A 19624-nucleotide genomic window follows, 5' to 3' on the forward strand; every position below is an offset into this window, starting at 1 on the left:
TCCAGCTAAGGAAAATTAGAAACAGTTAGGATGGGTAAAGATCCTAATGCTTTTCTGGCAGCCTGGGAAGCAGGGGGTTAAATGAGTTCCTCTAGATTTTTTAGGGAAGTATGGTTATGGGTTTCGCAGAGCTGCCTTGAGACAGAAAAGCTTCATCAGGGAAAGGATAGCAAGCAATGTTTTTGGACTGGGAAATATGAGACAGTATAAAGGGTAAGAGAAGAAGAAAAAATATATCAAGGGAAAAAAATCTCAAAGAGCTGAATACCTAATTGAAGTCAAGCAGCTGGATGTAGTTTGGACCTGTCCATAACAATCGTTAGTGGGGACAGAAAATAAATATGTCAAAGGAAAAGCAGTATTCCTTCTAAAAGGTAGTGATAAGGGATGCTCAATGTCATGGCAGGCTGGTGCAATGGGAAGGAGTTGTGCGGAGAGGCAGGCCGGGGAACCAGATGTGCTCGGCTGTCAGGCTGCAGAGACCGGGGAAAGAGGGAAAGACAGGCAGGCAGCTGTGGGCTAGAGGGTCCCCAGTTCAGATACTGCATGAAAGTACATATTTGCTATTTCATATCATGGATATTAGTAATTTCTCAAATGTCTGAAGGAATTTATTTATCTCTTTTTAAAAACAAAATAAGCAACTGAGAAAATACACAAAGCTATTACTGCGTTTGCTTTTTCTTCCCACTCAGCATAGTGGAAAATAGTACTTGCAAAACTAAAGAATTGCCTTACTCTTTATGTACAAAGGTAAAAATTAAATAAATGGGGAGAAAATACTTGAACTATTAACATGTACAGACTCCCCAGGAATATTTGGTCATAGGAATAAAATCAGATGATCCCTACAGACATGTGAAACACAGGTAGTGTTAGTTTGCAATTCTGCTTTGGGATCTTAAGATATTAACTGTACAGATTATAATAATTATCTTACAAAATGTTTTTTCACAACTTTCTAATATGTGCTTTCTTTCCCTCCTTAATTTCTAAAGCAAAACACTCCCCTCTACCTCCTCAAATTTTGTTTCCAAAAGATAAAGATGTAATAGAAGTGGAGCTCGGTAAGTACGGACTTTAAATTGTTTTTAAATTAACATTTTGTGATGGCCTAGTGAGCATGGGAATCTTCAGGAAGATTTAATGATGGAATTTTTCATTACATTTTTGCACAATAATGTTTACCAGATTTAATTCTCCCCACGCACATTGATGTGATGTTAGATATAACTGATGGGTTATTTAGGTATTAAGCAGCAAGTTAAGGAGTTTTAAATAACCCATTCTACCCTTATTGGGATAGACTGGGATTACTCAGTCAATTATTACATCTCAGCTGAAGGGGTGACAGTTTCTGTCCACTTCAAAGAGGGCTTAGCTAAATCCCTTGAAAGTGCTTGATGGTAGCCCTAAGAGAGAAGGATGGACTATTCTTGCAACTAGAGACACTCCTTATTACCTGCGGTCCCAGTCTGGAGACCGCAGCTGTGTCTCTGTTGAAGAATGAAGGAGAGGAGGGGCTGGTCGCTGGCCCTGAGGCCGTGGAGCACTGCCTGGCTCATGTCCACGTTGGCTAGCATTGAGCAGACCTGTCTGGTTGGAAGATACCGAGAAGGCTGAAAGACAGGACCAAGGAGTGAACTTAGAAATAGCAGGTTGGAGAGCCTGTGATGCAGAGCTTGCTCCCTGGCCCCCTTTCTTTTAGGACCACAGATGTTCCTAGTGATTCAGATTTACCCTGTGTAACTTGCAGCATCAGAGAAAGGTGCTTGTGGTAGGAGCGAGAGCTGTCTGGGGTTTTTGTGTAGTCAACTGAGAAAGGTGGACCTCTCCAGAAAGTGACTGAGCCCACCTGAAACATAACTAGGTAGCCCAGGATACCTGTCTCCCAGGGCAGGTGGGATGACTCTGGGCCGCTGGGAGAAGGGACTGTGAGTACCACTCCACTGTTTGTGTCCTACAGCAAGGCTGCTGCGGCAGCCGGTACTGCAGGGCCCGGGGGCCTGGCTGAGGTGCCACGTACTCAGGGAGCTGCCATGGTGACTCGCATTCCCGTTCTCTTTTCCCCCTTTCCCCCAGCTGCTTTGTCACTCAGAATTAGCTGATCTGTGCTCCAGGACCACCTTTCTTTAAGAAGATGGTCAGTCTCTAGCACTCTGTCCTCTGCCCCTCCCTCCGGGACAAAAAGTAATCTGGCACTGCTTACAAGCAGCAAACTTACTTTAAAGCCATTTAAAAACCATTTTCTGTACCCGATCTATTGTCTCCTATTTGCAAAACTGAAGGGATTTCTCCCTGCTGCCTAATATCAATTCAGGATGTAAATCATAAGATTTGTTAATCTTAACTAGGCCCTACTTAGATGCAGATTTACATGGAAATAATTTAAAGTGTTTTAATTATACCTTCTTTCAGTGCAATGATGACTCTTAGTTTGGAATAAATATTTCCTAATGACAAATACTTAATAAGTAATTTCCTGTTTTAGTTTTGCTTGGACTGGTTTACTTTACTTTTGTCCAGCTTGAATAAAATCCAAGATAAGAGTCTCTACACAAGACTTCTGCAAAATAATATATACTGAAATTAAGTTATGTTATTTCCATGTACATTTTTGTGTAAACCAAGATTTACTTTCCATGTTCCTCAATAGTTGATTACATAGGTTAAGCATCACAAGTAAAGCCTACATTGCCTTCATCATGACAAATATAAATAATTCCTTTTGTAACCCTGGGTGTTGCGTTAGATCATTTGTTAAAATCTCCTTTTACTATTTCTTTCTGAGTCTCTTCTATGCATCATTTTCTCAGCAGAAAAATATGTCAAAATTGTTATGACAAAACTCACAGGTAGTATGAAGATTTGTAGAAAAAGATGGTATGAGGATAATAAAATTATGCTTGTTTTTCATCAAGGAATGTTTACATCTCTCTGTATCTTGATTAGGTGCTGCTTTGTCTCTGAAATGTCAGGCCCGCCTGGGGATTAAGGTACAGCCGATAGCTATTGTCACGTGGGATGTGGATAACATCCCGGTGAAAAACTCAGAGTTGTCAAGATTTCATGAAAAGACTCATTTGTAAGTACATATAACACAGAATAATCTTTCTTCTATACAAACTGTGCCTAGCCATTAAAGCCAACACTACCAGCTTTTCTCTCTCTATTAGTTTTCAAGGACGTGAGCAAGAATATTACAGAGAGACCACTTTGCATATTACGGAGGTAAAAAAGGAGGATCTTCAGGCAAATTTCACGTGTGTAGTGATGAACGAAATGCACAACACAAGGGCCACAGTGACATTACAACTCAAAGCACAATGTGAGGGTAGGATTATTTCATTTTGTTTTCTTACACTTTGCACTCAATTTGAAATATGTTGGCGATTTTATTTTATTATTTGTTTTGGTTAGTAACAAAGTTTCTGTTGGTAAGAAGGAAAACCAGCCTGCTTTCTCCCTACATATTCATGCCAGTGGCAAAATTCTCCTGGTTTCATTAGATCATGAAAGTCCTTGGGGTAAATTCTGTTGGGGGGAGGGGCATTACTCAAATGGTATCAGCAAGAGCATGACTTGGTATATGCAGAGCATGACTATATCAGCCCTGTGATAAGAATATCCTGTTTCTAGGATATTTCTGCTCGGTGACAAATTCCCCTTGCCTCGAAGGCAGGCAGTGCACTTGGATTTGAAGCATGCTGGTATAGTGCAGTCTGCTCTACAAAATGGTCAGGCTGCAGAGGAACCTCTGCAGATGAAAGCTGGGCAAGGAACTGACCTCTGCTTTGGTCAGCAGTGTTACAATGCATTGTGAGGAGCAGAGATTCATCTTCTTTGGAGAATCAAACTGTTGTTTCCAGTGTGGAACCATGGCAGAAAACAGGCAAACTTTAAAAACAACTTTCATTTGCCAGTTTGCTTGTCTTCCCTCCCATACCACATCCGCTGTAGTACCTTGCTTGTTGACTGAATGTTAAGTGGTGTGACTAACTTCTGCAAGGTCTGGCTTTATCCTCTCTCCCTCTGAGCACCACTGTATTCACTGTGTGCCACACAGAGTGTAAGTAACACTTCAAAGGCTTTCCCTTGGTTTCGGTTTAAAATTCCTAGTTCTAGTAATTTCTGCCAGAGAAGGAAAATCTAGGTCAATAATGGTGGGGACTGGGATGGTCTTTAGCTCCTATGATGGTTTGGGTTTTTTTTGTTTGTTTGTTTTTTTTTAATAGGGATAGCCAGATGCCTAGGCACTGTTGCCAGCACCACTGAGTTAGATTCTTATGGCAGAAAATTTTATTGTGTCTGTGAAGGCACAAGAAGGAGCTGTGGTCAATGGTTTCCTTTCTTATTCCTTCAGATATGCTGAGCCACCAAGGACCTTGAGAAGAAATCCCAAGGCCTTTAACAGGGATTAGTTTTCTGTAAGAGAATGGTAGGAAGAGTAAAATCAAGTGTATTTTGATCACAGGGTGTGCACAGCTCCATGCCCTGCAGTATTTTTGAGAGTTCATAAATTCTTACAGGATCATGGCTTCAAAGCATGGACATATTTCCTTGCCATAGCCTAGACTAGAGAGGATGCAGGTAAATTATAACAGAGGATGGATGATCATCCAGCAGGACAGCACCGATTTCCTGCAGAGAAAGGTGGCAGGAGATGTTTTGGTTGGGTGTTACTAAGTGAGCGTGAGCATAGCATCACTTGGGAAGCTGGAAGCACATCAGCTCTGCACTGAATTATCTGAGTGTGGGAGCCTACTTGCAATGAGAGGGAAGGAAACTGAGTAACAGTTCCTACTTACTCTAGTTCAGGCAATACAAGTCGTTTATGGGCCCCATACTGCAAATTAGATGAAGGCAAGAGTATATTTTATATTCTGTATTCATCAAGTGATTTGTTAAATCTGGTTTCTGTTGTAGACAAATCTTATTATGTTTTTTATCCATAGGTTTTCAGTAAATGTTCATGAAAGCTCTTGACTGTGACCCCCCCTTTCCTGCTGCCTGTTTTGTGTGGATGTCTGTCCCCTTCTCCTTGCTGCTGCTATTGCCAAGATGCCTGCTTCTGCTACTCAGCACTGTTGGTTTAAGCAATGCTACATCCAGAAATGGTTGTGCTCTGTTTTAGTTTTCTTTGTTCACTGCTTGCACAGCTGGACAATATTTATGCTAAAACAATGACAGCTTGCCTCTGAGTATAATAAAAATACTGTAGGGTTTGCTTCTGCCTCACAATTTGTAAATGTGTAATAAAAATATGAACTCTACTTATTTTTTGTGTTTTGTTCATTTATTCTTAATGGAAAAAACCAGTTGTGGTTTGTTGATTTTATTTTTTTTTTTTAATATATGGTTGTTCCTTAGTGTTTCCCACAGCACAAATTGTGTCTGCTAGTTACTATCCTGTTAATGTGCTTTTTACACAAGTTCCTGCTCTGTATTCTGATTTTTCTTTTCCTGGGCATTCAGTATGAGTTACATTATCATTATAGGTAGCACAGATCTATGATAGGATGTAAGAGATGAATAGGTGTTGTGCCAGTTGCTACTCAAATTAGTCAGTTGTGGGGGCATCTAATGAACTAGATAAATAGTGTTTAGCAGCACAGGTGAATGATTAATGGACAAAGCAGAGATACTGTAGGCAACTGCATTAGAGATCCTCTGTGTTAGTACCTGTTCAGTCTTACAAAAGCCTCTGTCTTCAAAAACCTACTGAACGAATGCTTTGGCTCACCACATGGAAATTTGCCATGGGAACCAGGAATTAAATCTATTTGCTGAGTGATATTAAAATACTTTAAGTCCTAGTTCATTGATAGCAATATCATTATAATTAAATCTAGCAATTTGCTTTGATAACAATTGTATTCCAAATAAGAATAAAAAATTGCCAGAGAGGAATGATGAGAAAAGGAGGAGTTCCTTTCACAGTCAAGAATGTTGGGATCTGTTTGGTTTTGTCTCCATGGAAAACAAAAGTACTCCTATAATACTGCCAGGAACTGATGTCATTGGCAAAGCTTCTTGACATTTCACAGGGAAAAAGAGGTATATTTTCCAGTTTAGAATTTATGCCGTGCACACACAGAATCATACAATCATAAAATGGTTTGGGTTGGAAGGGACCTCAAAGATCGTCTAGTTCCAACCCCCCTGCCATGGGCAGGGACACCCTCCACTAGACCAGGTTGCCCAAAGCCCCATCCAGCCTGGCCTTGAACACTTCCAGGGAGGGGGCATCCACAGCTTCTCTGGGCAACCTGTTCCAGTGCCTCACCACCCTCACAGTGAAGAATTTCTTCCTAATATTTAATCTAAATCTACCCTCCTTTAGTTTAATGCCATTAGCCCTTGTCCTATCACTCTGCGCACTTGTAAACAGCCCCTCTCCAGCTTTCCTGTAGGCTCCTTCAGGTACTGGAAGGCCGCTGTAAGGTCTCCCCAGAACCTTCTGAGGCAGAATCACCTCCCTCAACCTGCTGGTCATGCTGCTTTTGATGCAGTCCAGGATACAGTTGGCTTTCTGGACTGCAAGTGCACATTGCTGACTCATGTTGAGCTTTTCATCAGCCAACACCCCCAAGTCCTTCTCCTCAGGGCTGCTCTCAATCCATCCTCAGCCCAGCCTGTAGCTGTGCTTCACATACGTGTATCCACATATGTGTGTGAAGAAAAAGTGCTGTATTGTGAAAACAGTGCCTGTCTTAAGTGTCTGTCCCAAGTGTCTTTTCACTTGTCTTTTTAGATATAGGAAATAAATGCTGCTAAGAGAAGCTGATCAGCTCTTTCAAAATGAGCTACATGACCTAAATACGTCAGTTATCAGGAGTAATGCAATGCAGTCAGCTCCTTTTGGTGTGATTTGGTGGTATCCAGACTACACATACTATGTCTGTTAGACACAGAGAAATCAGGCAAATTCTTTATTTTAACAGAAGAATTTTAATGAAGATTTGGCTATGAATTTTCACAGGGTCTGCACATATGTTCTTCCCTCCATTAGGAAGTTCTAATGTCCCTGCATCTTTCAGCTGCTGCTGCTGCTGCTGCTACCTTCACAGTTTGCTTCTCCTCCTGCTGAGGAAGATCTTACTCCATTTTTTTTTCCTCATCCACTCCCTGCCTTGACTATGATCACTCCCAGTCAATGTGGAACCCATCCTTCCACACTATTTCCCATCCTTTCTCTCCCCTCTTTGCCTGAAGCTCTTTGGTGACTCCTTCACCAACACTTGTTCATGAACACATTCTTCATGTCTCATAATACCTCTTTGCAGAAAATATAGGCTGTCTCATTTCCTCTAGATCTTTCAGTCCTACACCCCCCTTTTTAATTCCAGAGATGGTGATCATCCCATGTTTTACATTCCTTCTCTGCCACAAGACATGTCCTCTTGTGTGCTTTGAGATCATCTGTGTAACTTGTGTGGTGTTGGCTTCTGGTCACTGTAAGGCTAAAGAATTTGTGACGGCTTTTAGTTCCCTTTTCTTCCACCTTTCCTGACAAAGCCTCCCAGACTGCTCCCAGTTGCCCTCCACAGCTGCTTGGTATCTCTCATGCTGGAAGATGCCACCTCTCAAGAATGAGAAACTACTCAGCTGCACTGTTCACATCAGTTCAGTTCAATGAGAACTGCAGCGAGCCAATGTTCACAAAAGTAACGCTGCTGGCAGAGTGTGTGTGGGGAGCTGTTAGCTCCTGAGGGGGAGGATAGGACAAATAATTGGAGAAACGCTGAAAGTGTTAACTCCTTCTACCAGCAGAGCTGGGTCAGGACAGGAACAGCCCTTCAGCATCCCCTTCTGTCTGCTAGGTAATACACGGGCTTTCTGAACACCTTCCAAGTACTTCTCTTCTTATTAATTTATAAGCTGCCATTGGCTTCTAGTTCCTTATCTTGATTCAGGGCTGGTTAAGTAACTGGAGGTGGCTTTTCATGTGTCTGACCCACAAGCATCATCTTATTTCTCCCTGAGCATTCCTCAATTCTCATTCACAAGGAAGTGTAAAGTGCCCAGAGGACCACAAATTTTCCTGGCTGAACCCTCTTCCCTGAAGAATGTGAGAAATTCCAGTCATTTGAAGCAAAGATAAAGTCCCGTCCAGAACATCAGATCTGTTCTTCCTCAAAGATATTTAATCCCCAACCTTATCTTTTTGGCTCATCTTTGGTAGACAGATGTGGACAGAAATTCCAGACCCAGATCTCTGCCTTTACTGTCTGAAAATGTGTCTACCTTAGAAGTCAGCAAAGCTACAAAAAACTGCTGTTCTTCTGGAGTTTGTCAGGAAATGCCTTCAAATGTTGCTTCTGACTTGTTTTCTCTGGCCTGTTTCTTGGGAGCTGATAGTTCTGTATTCCCATTGCTCTTGAGTATAAATAAATAGTATTAGAAGACAGCCTACTCATGAACTCTCTGCTGCTAAATGATGCAGCAAAGTCAAATGGAACAACAGGATCTCTTCAACCTTGTTCACGGCCTTCAAAAGTGGCTTCTGGCCCTTGCCCCCATTGTGCTGAAGATAGCTGATTAATTCCAGAGAAAAAAGGGACTGAGTCAGCCTTACTGGGAACTGAACCTGCTCTTCCAGGAAGACTGATTTAGGGTTCTTGTCTGATGCTTTACAAGCTGTATAAGCACAGGAAATCTATCACTTCTTTTCCAGCCTTGGTCTAATCACATGTAAAACCAAATATAAACAGCATTTTTTTTAGGTTCAGCATTGCAGAAGTTGTTGTTGGAGCCTGTTTCTTTTCTAGATGTTTTAGAGATACTTACTCAATGCGTTATAACAGTATTTGTAATGCTGTGGCGAGCACACTGTCAACAAATGAAGCAATAGGAAATAGTGGCAATCTCTGATCCTTGGGTCGTCCTCATCAGGTAGCGGACGGGGATTTCTGATTTTGTCTCTGTGTATGTATTGACCAGGAAAACGGATCATATAATAAATTTGAAGGGGTCCACAAGGATGAAGTTCCTTTATGGGCATGACAGGACACTGTTAAAACAACAAAATGGCCAAACTTCACTGCGAAATAAACTGGTTGTTTTCATTCCCACTTCGATCTTATTGGAAGGTGTTTTCCTCAGATCTCTTAGTTCTGGTGAGGTATGCTTCACCATGTGCCTGATGTTTCTTTGTCCCTTTAAATGGCAAAGAAAGAAACAGGAAGAGTGTGAAAATCATGTCAGATTTACCTTGCATCCTACCAGAGGAAAGGGAAAATGTACTTGTAAACTCTTTATTTATATAGCTTTTCAGGGGAATTTCTCATGTTTAGGTTGCCTCTGTAAGTACTCCTCAATACATGGTCTTATTCAACATCTCCTGGAGAAGCCAGGGAACCTGTAAGTCTCAACATGAGACTTGACTGCTAAATATTTTATCTTATGTCATTCATTTAGTGCCAAATCCAAGCGAAAGCTCTGAAATTTCTCCTTGGTGGTGGTCAGTGCTTGGAAGCTTGCTGGCTGTATACCATCTGCAGCATTTTCCAGTCTGTCTTGCTGCCTCTTCTGTAGAGGAAATAGAGATTGGCTCTTCAGAGTGCTGTAAGAGGCACCTCCTCAAGTGCTGGTTAATGGCCTGCTGCTGCAGCCACATGTCTCTTGTGTGTGTTTTGCAGGCAGAGGGAGGAAAAGCCCTGAACGTTTGATCCCTGCTTTGAATGCACAAGGCTTGGCTGGGTAGAGTTGCTGCCAGTATATATAATCACCCTCCATCAGCTGAGATACATTGAAGTGTCTTTACAGTGAGGATGCCAGAGCTGACCTCCATGTTTGTATTGACAGAATGCTTGTATTTAAATTTATATGTGATCAACATTCTAAGGAGTATTTATTTCCTCAGCTAAGGTAATTCTGAAATTGCAGCATTCATCAATCTCATTGCAACGCTTAAGGGATACACGCTTATAGTGATATTCCAAGTCAGGGCATTGCATCTGGCAATTATTATATTTGCTATATCATAGTAAAATAAAAATGGATGGGACCTTTTATGCAGATGTGATGCACAATATGAACATTTTCATGTGCATTTCTTTGGGGGTAAAAGTCCATCATCCAGTCCGATGTCTGTGGAGGTATATTTTTTAATCCAAATCATTTCAGTGATCTGAATCACAGAAAAGTTCCCAAAGCAGCTATATTATTACAACTATGGGGTGATGAATTGTTATGCTGGGCAGGAATAATTAGGTAAAGAAGGTGAACTGCAAATGGAAAATTCTTAATGGATTTAATTGTCAGAGAAAAAATGTACATGGAACTGCTCTGAGTCTACATGTTAAAAGCAAGTAGACTAGATCTAAGTATCTTTCATTTTCTTAGATTTCTACTATTAATCAGTTTCCATTAATCTTCCCTCCAAGGGATAATGAATCCTCTTTGTGTAACTGCTGTATAAAGCCTTTGATATTTTAATTTTAAACTTGGCTATCTGGACTTCCTAATGTTTTCAGTACTGAATCCTGGATGAATTCAGTATGTCCAGGACGTAGGTCAAAAGTATCTTCTTCAGCTTTGTGGCTGTAAGAGCCTGTGGATTAAGCTTCCATCTTTCTAGTATTGATAGACTACAAAATGATCTTGCTTTTACCTCCCATCGTCTCTTGCTGCAGCAGAACTAGGTATCCTCTAAAAGATGCACATATCTAGATTGACTTCTGCTCCATGAATCACAGATCAAGCGGAAAAATGGGCTGTTACAGAAATGCAGCTATCTGGGCTGTGGTAGAAACATAGCTCTCCTCTAACAGGGTGATAATCACAATCTTGTCCTAGACTAGCTGTGCACATACTATAGTGCAGAGCTGGTGACTGCCATCCTAATAGAATCACAAAATGATTTGGGTTGGAAAGGACCTTTAAAGGTCATCTAATCCAGTGCCCCTGCAATGAGCAGGGACATCTTCAACCAGACCAGGTTGCTCAGAGCCCCGTCCAACCTGGCTTTGAATGTTTCCCAGGATGGGGCATCTACCACCTCTCTGGGCAACCTGTTCCAGTGTTTCACCACCCTCATCATAAAAAAAAATTTCCTTATATTTAGTCTGAATCTATCCTTGATAAGTCTTCACCTCTGAGATGCAGGTTGTCAGACTGAAGAGCTCTTCCATGAGGGAAGCTGGAACTAAAGAGGGTGGCTCCTTTCTTTCCCAATTTTCCTTACTTATCATTGCTATTTTATGCTCCTTGACCCTCTTCAAAGGAAAAGGCAGGGGAGAATATCATCTGCCTCCAGCATAGTTTAGTTTATTTTTGTGACCAGGACATGTTCTGTTTTCCTGCTTGTTTTGCGTACTTTGTTCTTATCTTGCAGATGTCATTATTTGCACATGTTTCTCTTTGCCCTGTTTGTGCAACTATACCAGAAGCCTCTGCTTGTCCCTTTCTGTCCTGGACACTTACTGTTGTCATGCGTAGGCTTAGATGCCTTACAAAATGCTTTAACATTTCTGCCGGTTGTGTTATTAACAGTTTTACAGTGTTACAAAATACTTGAACATCATTTCAGCTGTGGTATTTAGTTCAGGTAGGTCTGCATTCAATGGAAGTAAATGTCAATTATATACTGCTTAGTATGCTTCTAGTTTAGGGGTGTCTGTGTTGGCTACACCAGCTGGGGAAGAAAAAAGCCTAAACAGAAGTAAGGATATGAGAGGCTGAGGCTTCAGCCCATGGGTTAACTTCTCTATGGTTAACAATATATTCCTCTTCTTTGCAGTGGGGCTTCCCAACATCCTCTTGATCACAGGATCTCTAGTTCTGCTAGTTGCAATAGCAGTTTCTGTTATACTTTATCAGTCCTTCCGAGTTGATATCGTCCTATTGTATCGGGAGATATTTCAGCCCCACCCACTCAAGGATGGTGAGTAAGAATTGAGCAAGGAAGTTTAAAAAAAAGGAAAAGGCAAATCATATAGAAATGAATTTATTTGATAGTTGCTTACTACTCATATGCCACCTAGGCCTAATTCTTCACTTTCTCATGCCTTCTGAAACTGTTTAAATAAGGGAATTGACATTCCCTTGTTTCCTGGGTTCTGTAGTGATGTATTACATAAAAGAGGGATTCAGTCCTGGTTTCATTTTTTTTTTTTAAACAAATATATTTGCCATGAAACATTGAATGACAGTGAAAATCCCATTTACAGTGCTATTAACTGTACTTGTTATGCACTCTCTAAAGTAAAGGAACAACCCTGCTGGCTAGTGTGTTAACAGGCATGTGTTAGAGCAATACAGTTTTTATAAGCCAAAGAGAAAGGTACCAATATCGTGAAAGACATTTTTGGGGGTGTCCTGGTTTGAGCAAGGATAAAGTTAATTTCCTTCTTAGCAGAAGAAAGTTGTAGAAGATAGTGCTGTGTTTTGGATTCAGGATGAGAATAATGTTGATAGCACACCGATGTTTTCAGTTGTTGCCAAGCAGCCAAGGACTTTTCAGCTTCTCATACTGCCCTGCCAACGAGAAGGCAGGGGGTGCCCAAGAAGTTGGAAGGGGACACGACCAGGACAGCTGACCCAGCTGACCAAAGGGATATTCCATACCATATGGCATCATGCTCTGTATATAGCTGGGGTTTGGGCTGGGAGGCGGGGCAGCTTGGGAACTTGTGGAGGGTTGACTGCGGGTGGTGACAAATTGTGCTGTTCATCACTTGTTTTGCATATTCTTTTATTCTTTATTATTATTATTATTGTTATTATTATTGTTATTATCATAATCATCATCATCGTCCTTTTTTGTCCTATTAAACTGTCTTTATCTCAGCCCATGAGTTTTATTTTTTTTTTCTTTTTCCATTTTCAATTCTCCCCGCCATCCCACTGGGGGGATGGGGAGTGAATGAATGGCTGTGTGAGTGTTTTAGCTGCCGGCCAGGTTAAACCATGACAGGGGGAAATACATCCCATCCAACTTTTTAGGGGTGGACCTCAGCTCAAGATTAAGACATCTAAATTTTGTCACATGCAATGAAGATGCACACGTGCAAGTTCCCATCATAGATATAAAACCTGGAGACTTGGGGCTGGATTCGGTTGTCTAGCCATAAGCAGTTAGTCCCGATGGAGCTCCCTTAAGACCTGAACCCCTCTACAGTGGCAGCTGAAGGGCAGGCAGTGCCTAATGAGACTATGTGGCACATGTTTTTAGGTGAGCAAATCCAGCTCCTCGTCAATAAAATCAGCTCAGCTAACCAGACACTGGGACCTTGCGTTAGTGGTGTAAACGTGGGCATCTAGAATAATTTGAGATGGCCAAAATAATGAACACACAACACAGATCTGCCAGATGTTGCAGACTTCTGCAGCAGGGTCTGGAGATCAGGTAGGGAACCATAGGAAGTCTCAAATGGCACTAGATGCCTATGTTTAGGCAACTCAGCTGGGCCCCTGGCATTTACATGAGAGTAATCTGAATCACTCCAGAATTCACTAACTGCAGTGGCTAGTTCTCCACTGGTTGTAGCAGGAGTTTAGACACATAGCTATCTTTCATGTAGACACCTAAATTTACATTTTTTAAATCTGAAGCTGACTCCTACCACAGATGTCTGCATGGTAGATATCTACAGCTGAGCTAGTTACTTACGTTCTCTTTAAAAAGCAGAGATATACTTTCTAGGCCAATTTCCATTTCAGTATATTTTATGATGAAATTAATCAGACTCTCGAAATAGCTATTTCTTTTTGTATTGTTAAGGATGGTCTGGACAAGAATCTCGGATAGTAACAAGAGAAGGGATATGATCATCTCCACTGGAAAGAAAGAAATGAAACATTTTAGATTAGAAAAAAAAGTGCTATAGTGGAAAACATATTTGAAAGAAATGAAGAAAAGAGGGAAAGAAATATTTGATTTTGTTCTGACTGTAAGACTACTTCCTGAGAAAAGGAACTTTTCACTCAGAAGTATGATATGTTGTGGGAATGATGAGTAATTTCTTCAAGGGGGAAGAATTTAAATGGAGTGTCTTGTCCTGAAAGACAAAAGCTGTTAACAGCCTATTGCATCATTGAAATGACAAATGCTGAGCTTCATCTCTATTGTATAGGATCATAGGATGGTTTGGTTAGAAGGGACCTTTCAGAGATCATCTAGTCCAACTTCCCTGCCATGGATAGGGACGTCTTTCACTAGATCAAGTTATTTCATGCTAATAATTAATAATAAATAATTAGTTATTTCATGTTAATATGCATCAATTAATTGAATTCTCACTCTATATACTTTGAGATCGGGTTCTCCAAAGTTACAAACACACAAGACATAACAGTTGAGCATGGAAAACAACAAATGTGCACAGTCTCTAATTTCCAAACATGCACCCAATGATATACGTTATTCAGATTAGCAGGAACTTCTACTTAGATCGATTTCAAAGACTGACATTTTTGTTTCTTTTCTAGCTTTTGCAATAGCCAGCTCTAATTCATGTTAACACAATACACTTTCCTCTTGTTTTGCTTTACAGATGGGAAGATATATGATGCATATGTTATCTACCCTAGAAGCCAGACCAATGAAGCTAATTTTATTGAATATTTTGTTTACCAAATCATGCCAGATATTCTAGAAAATAAATGTGGATATAAACTGTGTATTTATGGGAGAGATATATATCCTGGAGAAGGTAAGTTTCAGATCAGATAATGTGCTGAATGACTTGTCAACCTGAAACAAATTGTGTTTCTAGTCCCTTTTAGAGGTACAGCAGGCCCTTTTACATTCCTGAGCTGGCTGCTCATCTCCTCAGCAGCTGCATGTCTGCTCTTTCAGACAGGGTGACACAATGGCAGTTTGGGCTTGCTAGTGTGCTAAGAAAAGCAAGCTACAGGGCATGGGCACAGATTGTTTATCATTTTCTTGAGTCATGCAGGAAATGTGACCCAAAGTGTGACTCTTTTAAACACACACCTGCTCTTCGGGTAGTGCAACTCTGCATAGCCATTATCTAGGCAAAGCCACAACCAAACCATACGTGAGTAGGTTTACAAGACATGGAAGAGGAGAAAACCACAAACTGAGTTAAGGAATTAACCTTGCTGTTATCACTGAGGGTTTTTCAACCTGTTACGAGCGTGTCAGAGTCACAGGAAGTTCAGCTTCTCTTCACTGGCATGACCTACTTTCACTTCACACAATTCTCAACGCTAACTCAGGAGCTTTATTCTTTATTCCCCCTTCCTTGTCTTCCAGAATGGAATCATGTTAATTAATCTGTGCTAATTTCCATATGGATACCTCTATGCTATCTCTAATGATTGCTGTCATCTAGGTGCTAGCTGCTTTCCTTCAGAGCTGTTTGTTTATTTTGTGATTTGGTTACTCTGTGGACCAGATCTTCTCTCTGTCAGTAAGCAGGCATGAAGCAAAAGCCACATTTCTGAAATCGTCAGCAATGGGCCAGGTGTCATGCACCTGCTTAGAGCTGGGCTGACATCTTTAATGTCCTTCTCTTCTGGAGAGTAGCAAAAGTACTGCCTGGCCTTGGGAAAACCAACTGCGACAAGAATGTGAAAAAAAGCTGTGAGGGTTGCTGAGGCAGACCATTCCCAGCGTGTCAGATCCACAACAAGGAACGAACAGTAACTCACAAAGCTGTCAATGACAAAGCCTTATGCCACTTGTTCAGGTGATTATGGACAGGGCAATATTTTGTTATGGGACGCTGCTCTCAAACTGTGGTTTATGGATGGTATTCCTGAAAAAAACTGAGCACAGCATGCAACTGAGCTGAAGACTGTGGGACTAACAAGGGCTCTAATAAGTTGGCTGAAAACAAAGACATTTTCACTGTACGAAGGCATGAATGGATGCCTGTAACCCAGGAGTGAGACAGAAGACTCATCAAGCCACCTTGGACAGTGGCTTGTTAGGTGTGATTTAACCAAAGCTCTAAAAATGTCCTGAAAACATCCTTTTTCTCTTCTTGCCTACTTTCCCAGCCTCCTGCTTTTCTTTTCCATGTTCACTTGGGTGGAAAAGCTGTTCAGAATCTTCCTGCCACTGGGAACACTTAAAAATTCTCTGCTTCCAGGGAGATGGACTTTACCCAAATGCTACCCACTATTGTTTATCTTCTGATCCTAAGCCTTTCATCACCAGGTTTCCAAATCCGAACCCTTACAATTAAAATACGCTAAGCACAGAATAAAACAGGAAATGCCACTTCGAGTTACTGTGATCCTTCTGGAGCACGTATCATAGCATTTGATGAATCATATTTTTCACTGTAAAACTACATGTATTTCCAGGAAAAAAAATGCAGAGACGATATAAAATGGAATTATTATTTCAAGACATGATTATGAGTCTTATTTCCAGAGTACAGCTTTGTTGCTTGAAACTTGTGTTCTTCTAGTAAAAAGGAAAGTTAAACAGAATGATTCAAGTGATCAACAGCACTACATAGCTGTTGGACTCCCATTATACTTCCCTAAACTAGCATTCTTTTTGTTTCCCGTTAATTAGTGATTAATGGCATTTTCTACAACCTAACAGTTCCCTGAAGAGGTGCAAATGCAAGTATTACCCAGAAAACCAAGAGTTTTCATCAACATCACCTTCTCCATTCTTCTCATGGTCTCATTGTCCTCCCAACCTCATTCCTTGCTGCAGAACCTAACCAAGCACTGCTGGAGCTGCTGTATCTGTAATACACAAAACTGTGAGCAAATAACAGAGGAATGACTGGAGCAATGTTCTGTGTAGCCAAGTGTCCTATCTTCAGCAGTAGTCATGGGCAAAGGACCAGAAAAGACTTTAAGAAAAGGGCAAGGTTAAATTATACTTCCACTAATGTACTCTACCAGCAGTGTGTGGACTTTAGATGCTTGAATTTTTCTGTGTAATAGCTGCTGATGGACTTTTCTTTCACAATATTGTCTGTCACTTTCTGAACTTCCAGCATTCACAAAACAAGTTGCAACAAAGCCCTCGGTTAAAGTATTTGCAGCATGCAGCCCCATTTTTCCTCTTGCCACAAATATGGCATCAGAAATCCAGATGGAGAAATAAATACCTCTCCAGGTCCATGGTCTTTCAGTCCTCAGCACAATGGACTGAACCTCAATCAAAACTGAGAAAGATTATTTTTTTTAAAAGTGTTGTTGTTATGGGAACTAAACATATGACAGTAGCTGCTTAGCTTAATTTTCCTCACCTTCCAAAGGATTTATTCTCCTAACATCAGGAAAATTTAATGAAAAAGAAGAAAAGGAAAGGAGTTAGGATTGGTGGACATGACAGATAGGCAAATTGTTGTCATAGAATACTCTCAGAGTCAAGAAATAGGACTGAGAAGTCATTGAAGGGGTTCTCTTCCTGACCCAGAAACTGAAAAAGCTGGGCCTCTCTGAGAAGGTTTGCAATGGGCTGGCAGCCCCTAGCAAAGGAAAAGAAGATGCATACGCAGCTGGCTGATGATATCTGCACATCAGTGGCTTTGTTAAATACTTTTTTACATTGAATTTCCTCAGCTCAGCTCCCACCTGCTTTCCCGTGGCCCAGCATGACATGCTCCCACCAAAACAACTCCAGCTTTCATCCTACAGACCACAGGAAAGTCTTTGAACTGGGAGGAGCATTTCACTGGGCAGGCACTGATCCACAGTGCTGCTCCCATAGATATCACAGCAGGTCATTGAGAAAAGCAGCTCCTGGAGGCTTGATGTGGAGCTTTCCAAGCTGGCCCAGAAGTTTCTCCCATAGCATGCTGGCTCTTGAATTCCCTATGTTCAACACATCCAACATCACGGTCCCAGTTGTGGTTGATCAGCTCTCCCTAACATGGCAGTGGGAAAGAAAAATACCTTTATTCCTGCTGACATACAAATGCCCTGCACATCTGGATCCACCCCTGCAGAATGGATGCCAACTCAATGCACAGGTTAGAGTATAAATTAGCATGCTGTAGCTCAGGGGAATTAACACTCTCTCTGCTGGTAAGTAAGCCTCTTAGGAGTAAGTCACCCAAAAGTCTTCAAATGACGGATTTTCATGGGTAAGTCTTGCAGGATCAGTCCATAAAACACTAAACTTGATAGAACATGATTCCTTACATAGAAACTATTAATCAAGCACAAATTTAATGCAATCCAGATCTACTGAACTTGACCCTAGGTTGCTATTAGAAATTAGATTAGATTGGATTAGAAATTCCTAACAGTTCTTCAGAGAAGTGAAAATGCTAATGTTTCAACCAAATAAAACATTTGAAAGGACAGCTTTGGGGTTTTTTTGTTGTTTGTTTGGTTTTGGTTTTTTAAGCTCTTTTTCTAATGAGTAAACTGTATGAGACTGAAGTGAGACAGAAGTTATTTGTGGTTAAAAAGCAATGAAAATGAAGTGCCTAAACACAAAAGACTTTATAAAAGAAATTTCCAGGTCTCATCGTTTTTCTTGTACATTCCTAGATACAGCCAGTGCAATTGAGAAGAGGATGCGGAAGAGCAGACGTCTGATCATCCTTCTAACACACCAGCTAATTACTTGTAAAGAACCTGCTTATGATCAGCACATTGCTTTATACAATGCCCTCATCCAAAACGATACAAAGGTGATCCTGCTGGAAATGGAGACAATTGGGACTTATGACAAGCTTCAGGAATCTCTTAGGTTTATTATTAAGCGGCAAGGTACTGTCAAATGGAAAGAGCAGCACACTGTGCACCCACAGTCATCCAATTCTAAGTTCTGGAAACAGGTGAGGTACCACATGCCACTGACGCTCAAGTCCTCATACTGAGCTAATGCCGGGTGAACAGTGAGTCTGAGAAAATACTGGTACGCTATCAGGATGAACCGCACGCCCACAGCTCCTTTTCCTTTCAGTAGGTACATGATTTTACAGACGGGAAGGCTGGTTGTATTTTTTCACTTTTTTCAGTCCTTCAGTTGAATAACGATAAGGAAAATTGATGGAGGGGGTCTGGGGAACTGAGTGAAGTTTTTATGGATATGGGAATTGTGTAAATAAATCATTCTAGGCTGTGTACAGGATTTCGCATGTCACAGGAAAGAAAATGTACCTGTACTCTTTCTATATATACTCATACATATAACTGAAAGTTTTGATTCTGAATAGCTGAATGTTCTGCAGGTTTGCTTTACCTTTCTAATGCAGTTGATCAAACATAAATGCCTTCTGTATTATTCAACTAGAAAGTATAATGTATATTATTCAACTAGAAAGTATAATGTTGTGCTTTTGTTCTTTTTTTTCCACCACTTTTTGATTCAATAGTAATACTCATACCATGAAATTTTATTTTTCCTTAGTAGGGATGCCTCAGTAAAGGCTCTTTTGAGACTGATGTGAATACAACATTTAAAAAAAAGCATTGTTAAGGGAAATAAATACACTGATATGTATTAATATGCATTTTTAATATTTTATATATATTAAAATGAATCTCTCATTTTTTAATATTTTATATATCTATTAAAATGAATCTCACAGGAAGGGGAAATTTTAAATCTTTGAGGTACAACAGACCATGCTGTTACTGTTGTTACTATCTCCAGATAGAAATAACATTTTAAAATTCAGGGTGTTTTTTTGTACACTGATAGCATTCCTTTAAGCTACTGAAAAAA

The 19624-nt window shown here is 40.6% G+C and overlaps 1 protein-coding gene across 2 annotated transcripts in view; it reads left to right on the forward strand.

Annotated features, from left to right (window-relative positions):
• Positions 1–19401, forward strand: part of IL1RL1 (interleukin 1 receptor like 1) — a 32431-nt gene extending 13030 nt beyond the window's left edge. The window contains exons 8-13 of one of the 2 annotated variants that reach the window (XM_075738680.1): positions 999–1067; positions 2953–3085; positions 3177–3334; positions 11744–11887; positions 14499–14657; positions 18442–19401. In XM_075738680.1, coding sequence (XP_075594795.1) covers positions 999–1067; positions 2953–3085; positions 3177–3334; positions 11744–11887; positions 14499–14657; positions 18442–18773 — 995 coding nt within the window. In that variant the 3' untranslated portion in view covers positions 18774–19401. Of the gene's footprint in view, positions 1–998; positions 1068–2952; positions 3086–3176; positions 3335–4955; positions 5278–11743; positions 11888–14498; positions 14658–18441 lie in introns of those variants that run through there. The other variant, XM_075738688.1, reaches the window with a different exon arrangement.
• Positions 19402–19624: the final 223 nt, after the last annotated feature.

Source organism: Balearica regulorum, chromosome 1 (genome assembly GCF_011004875.1).
Source record: "Balearica regulorum gibbericeps isolate bBalReg1 chromosome 1, bBalReg1.pri, whole genome shotgun sequence".
Lineage (NCBI taxonomy): Eukaryota > Metazoa > Chordata > Aves > Gruiformes > Gruidae > Balearica > Balearica regulorum.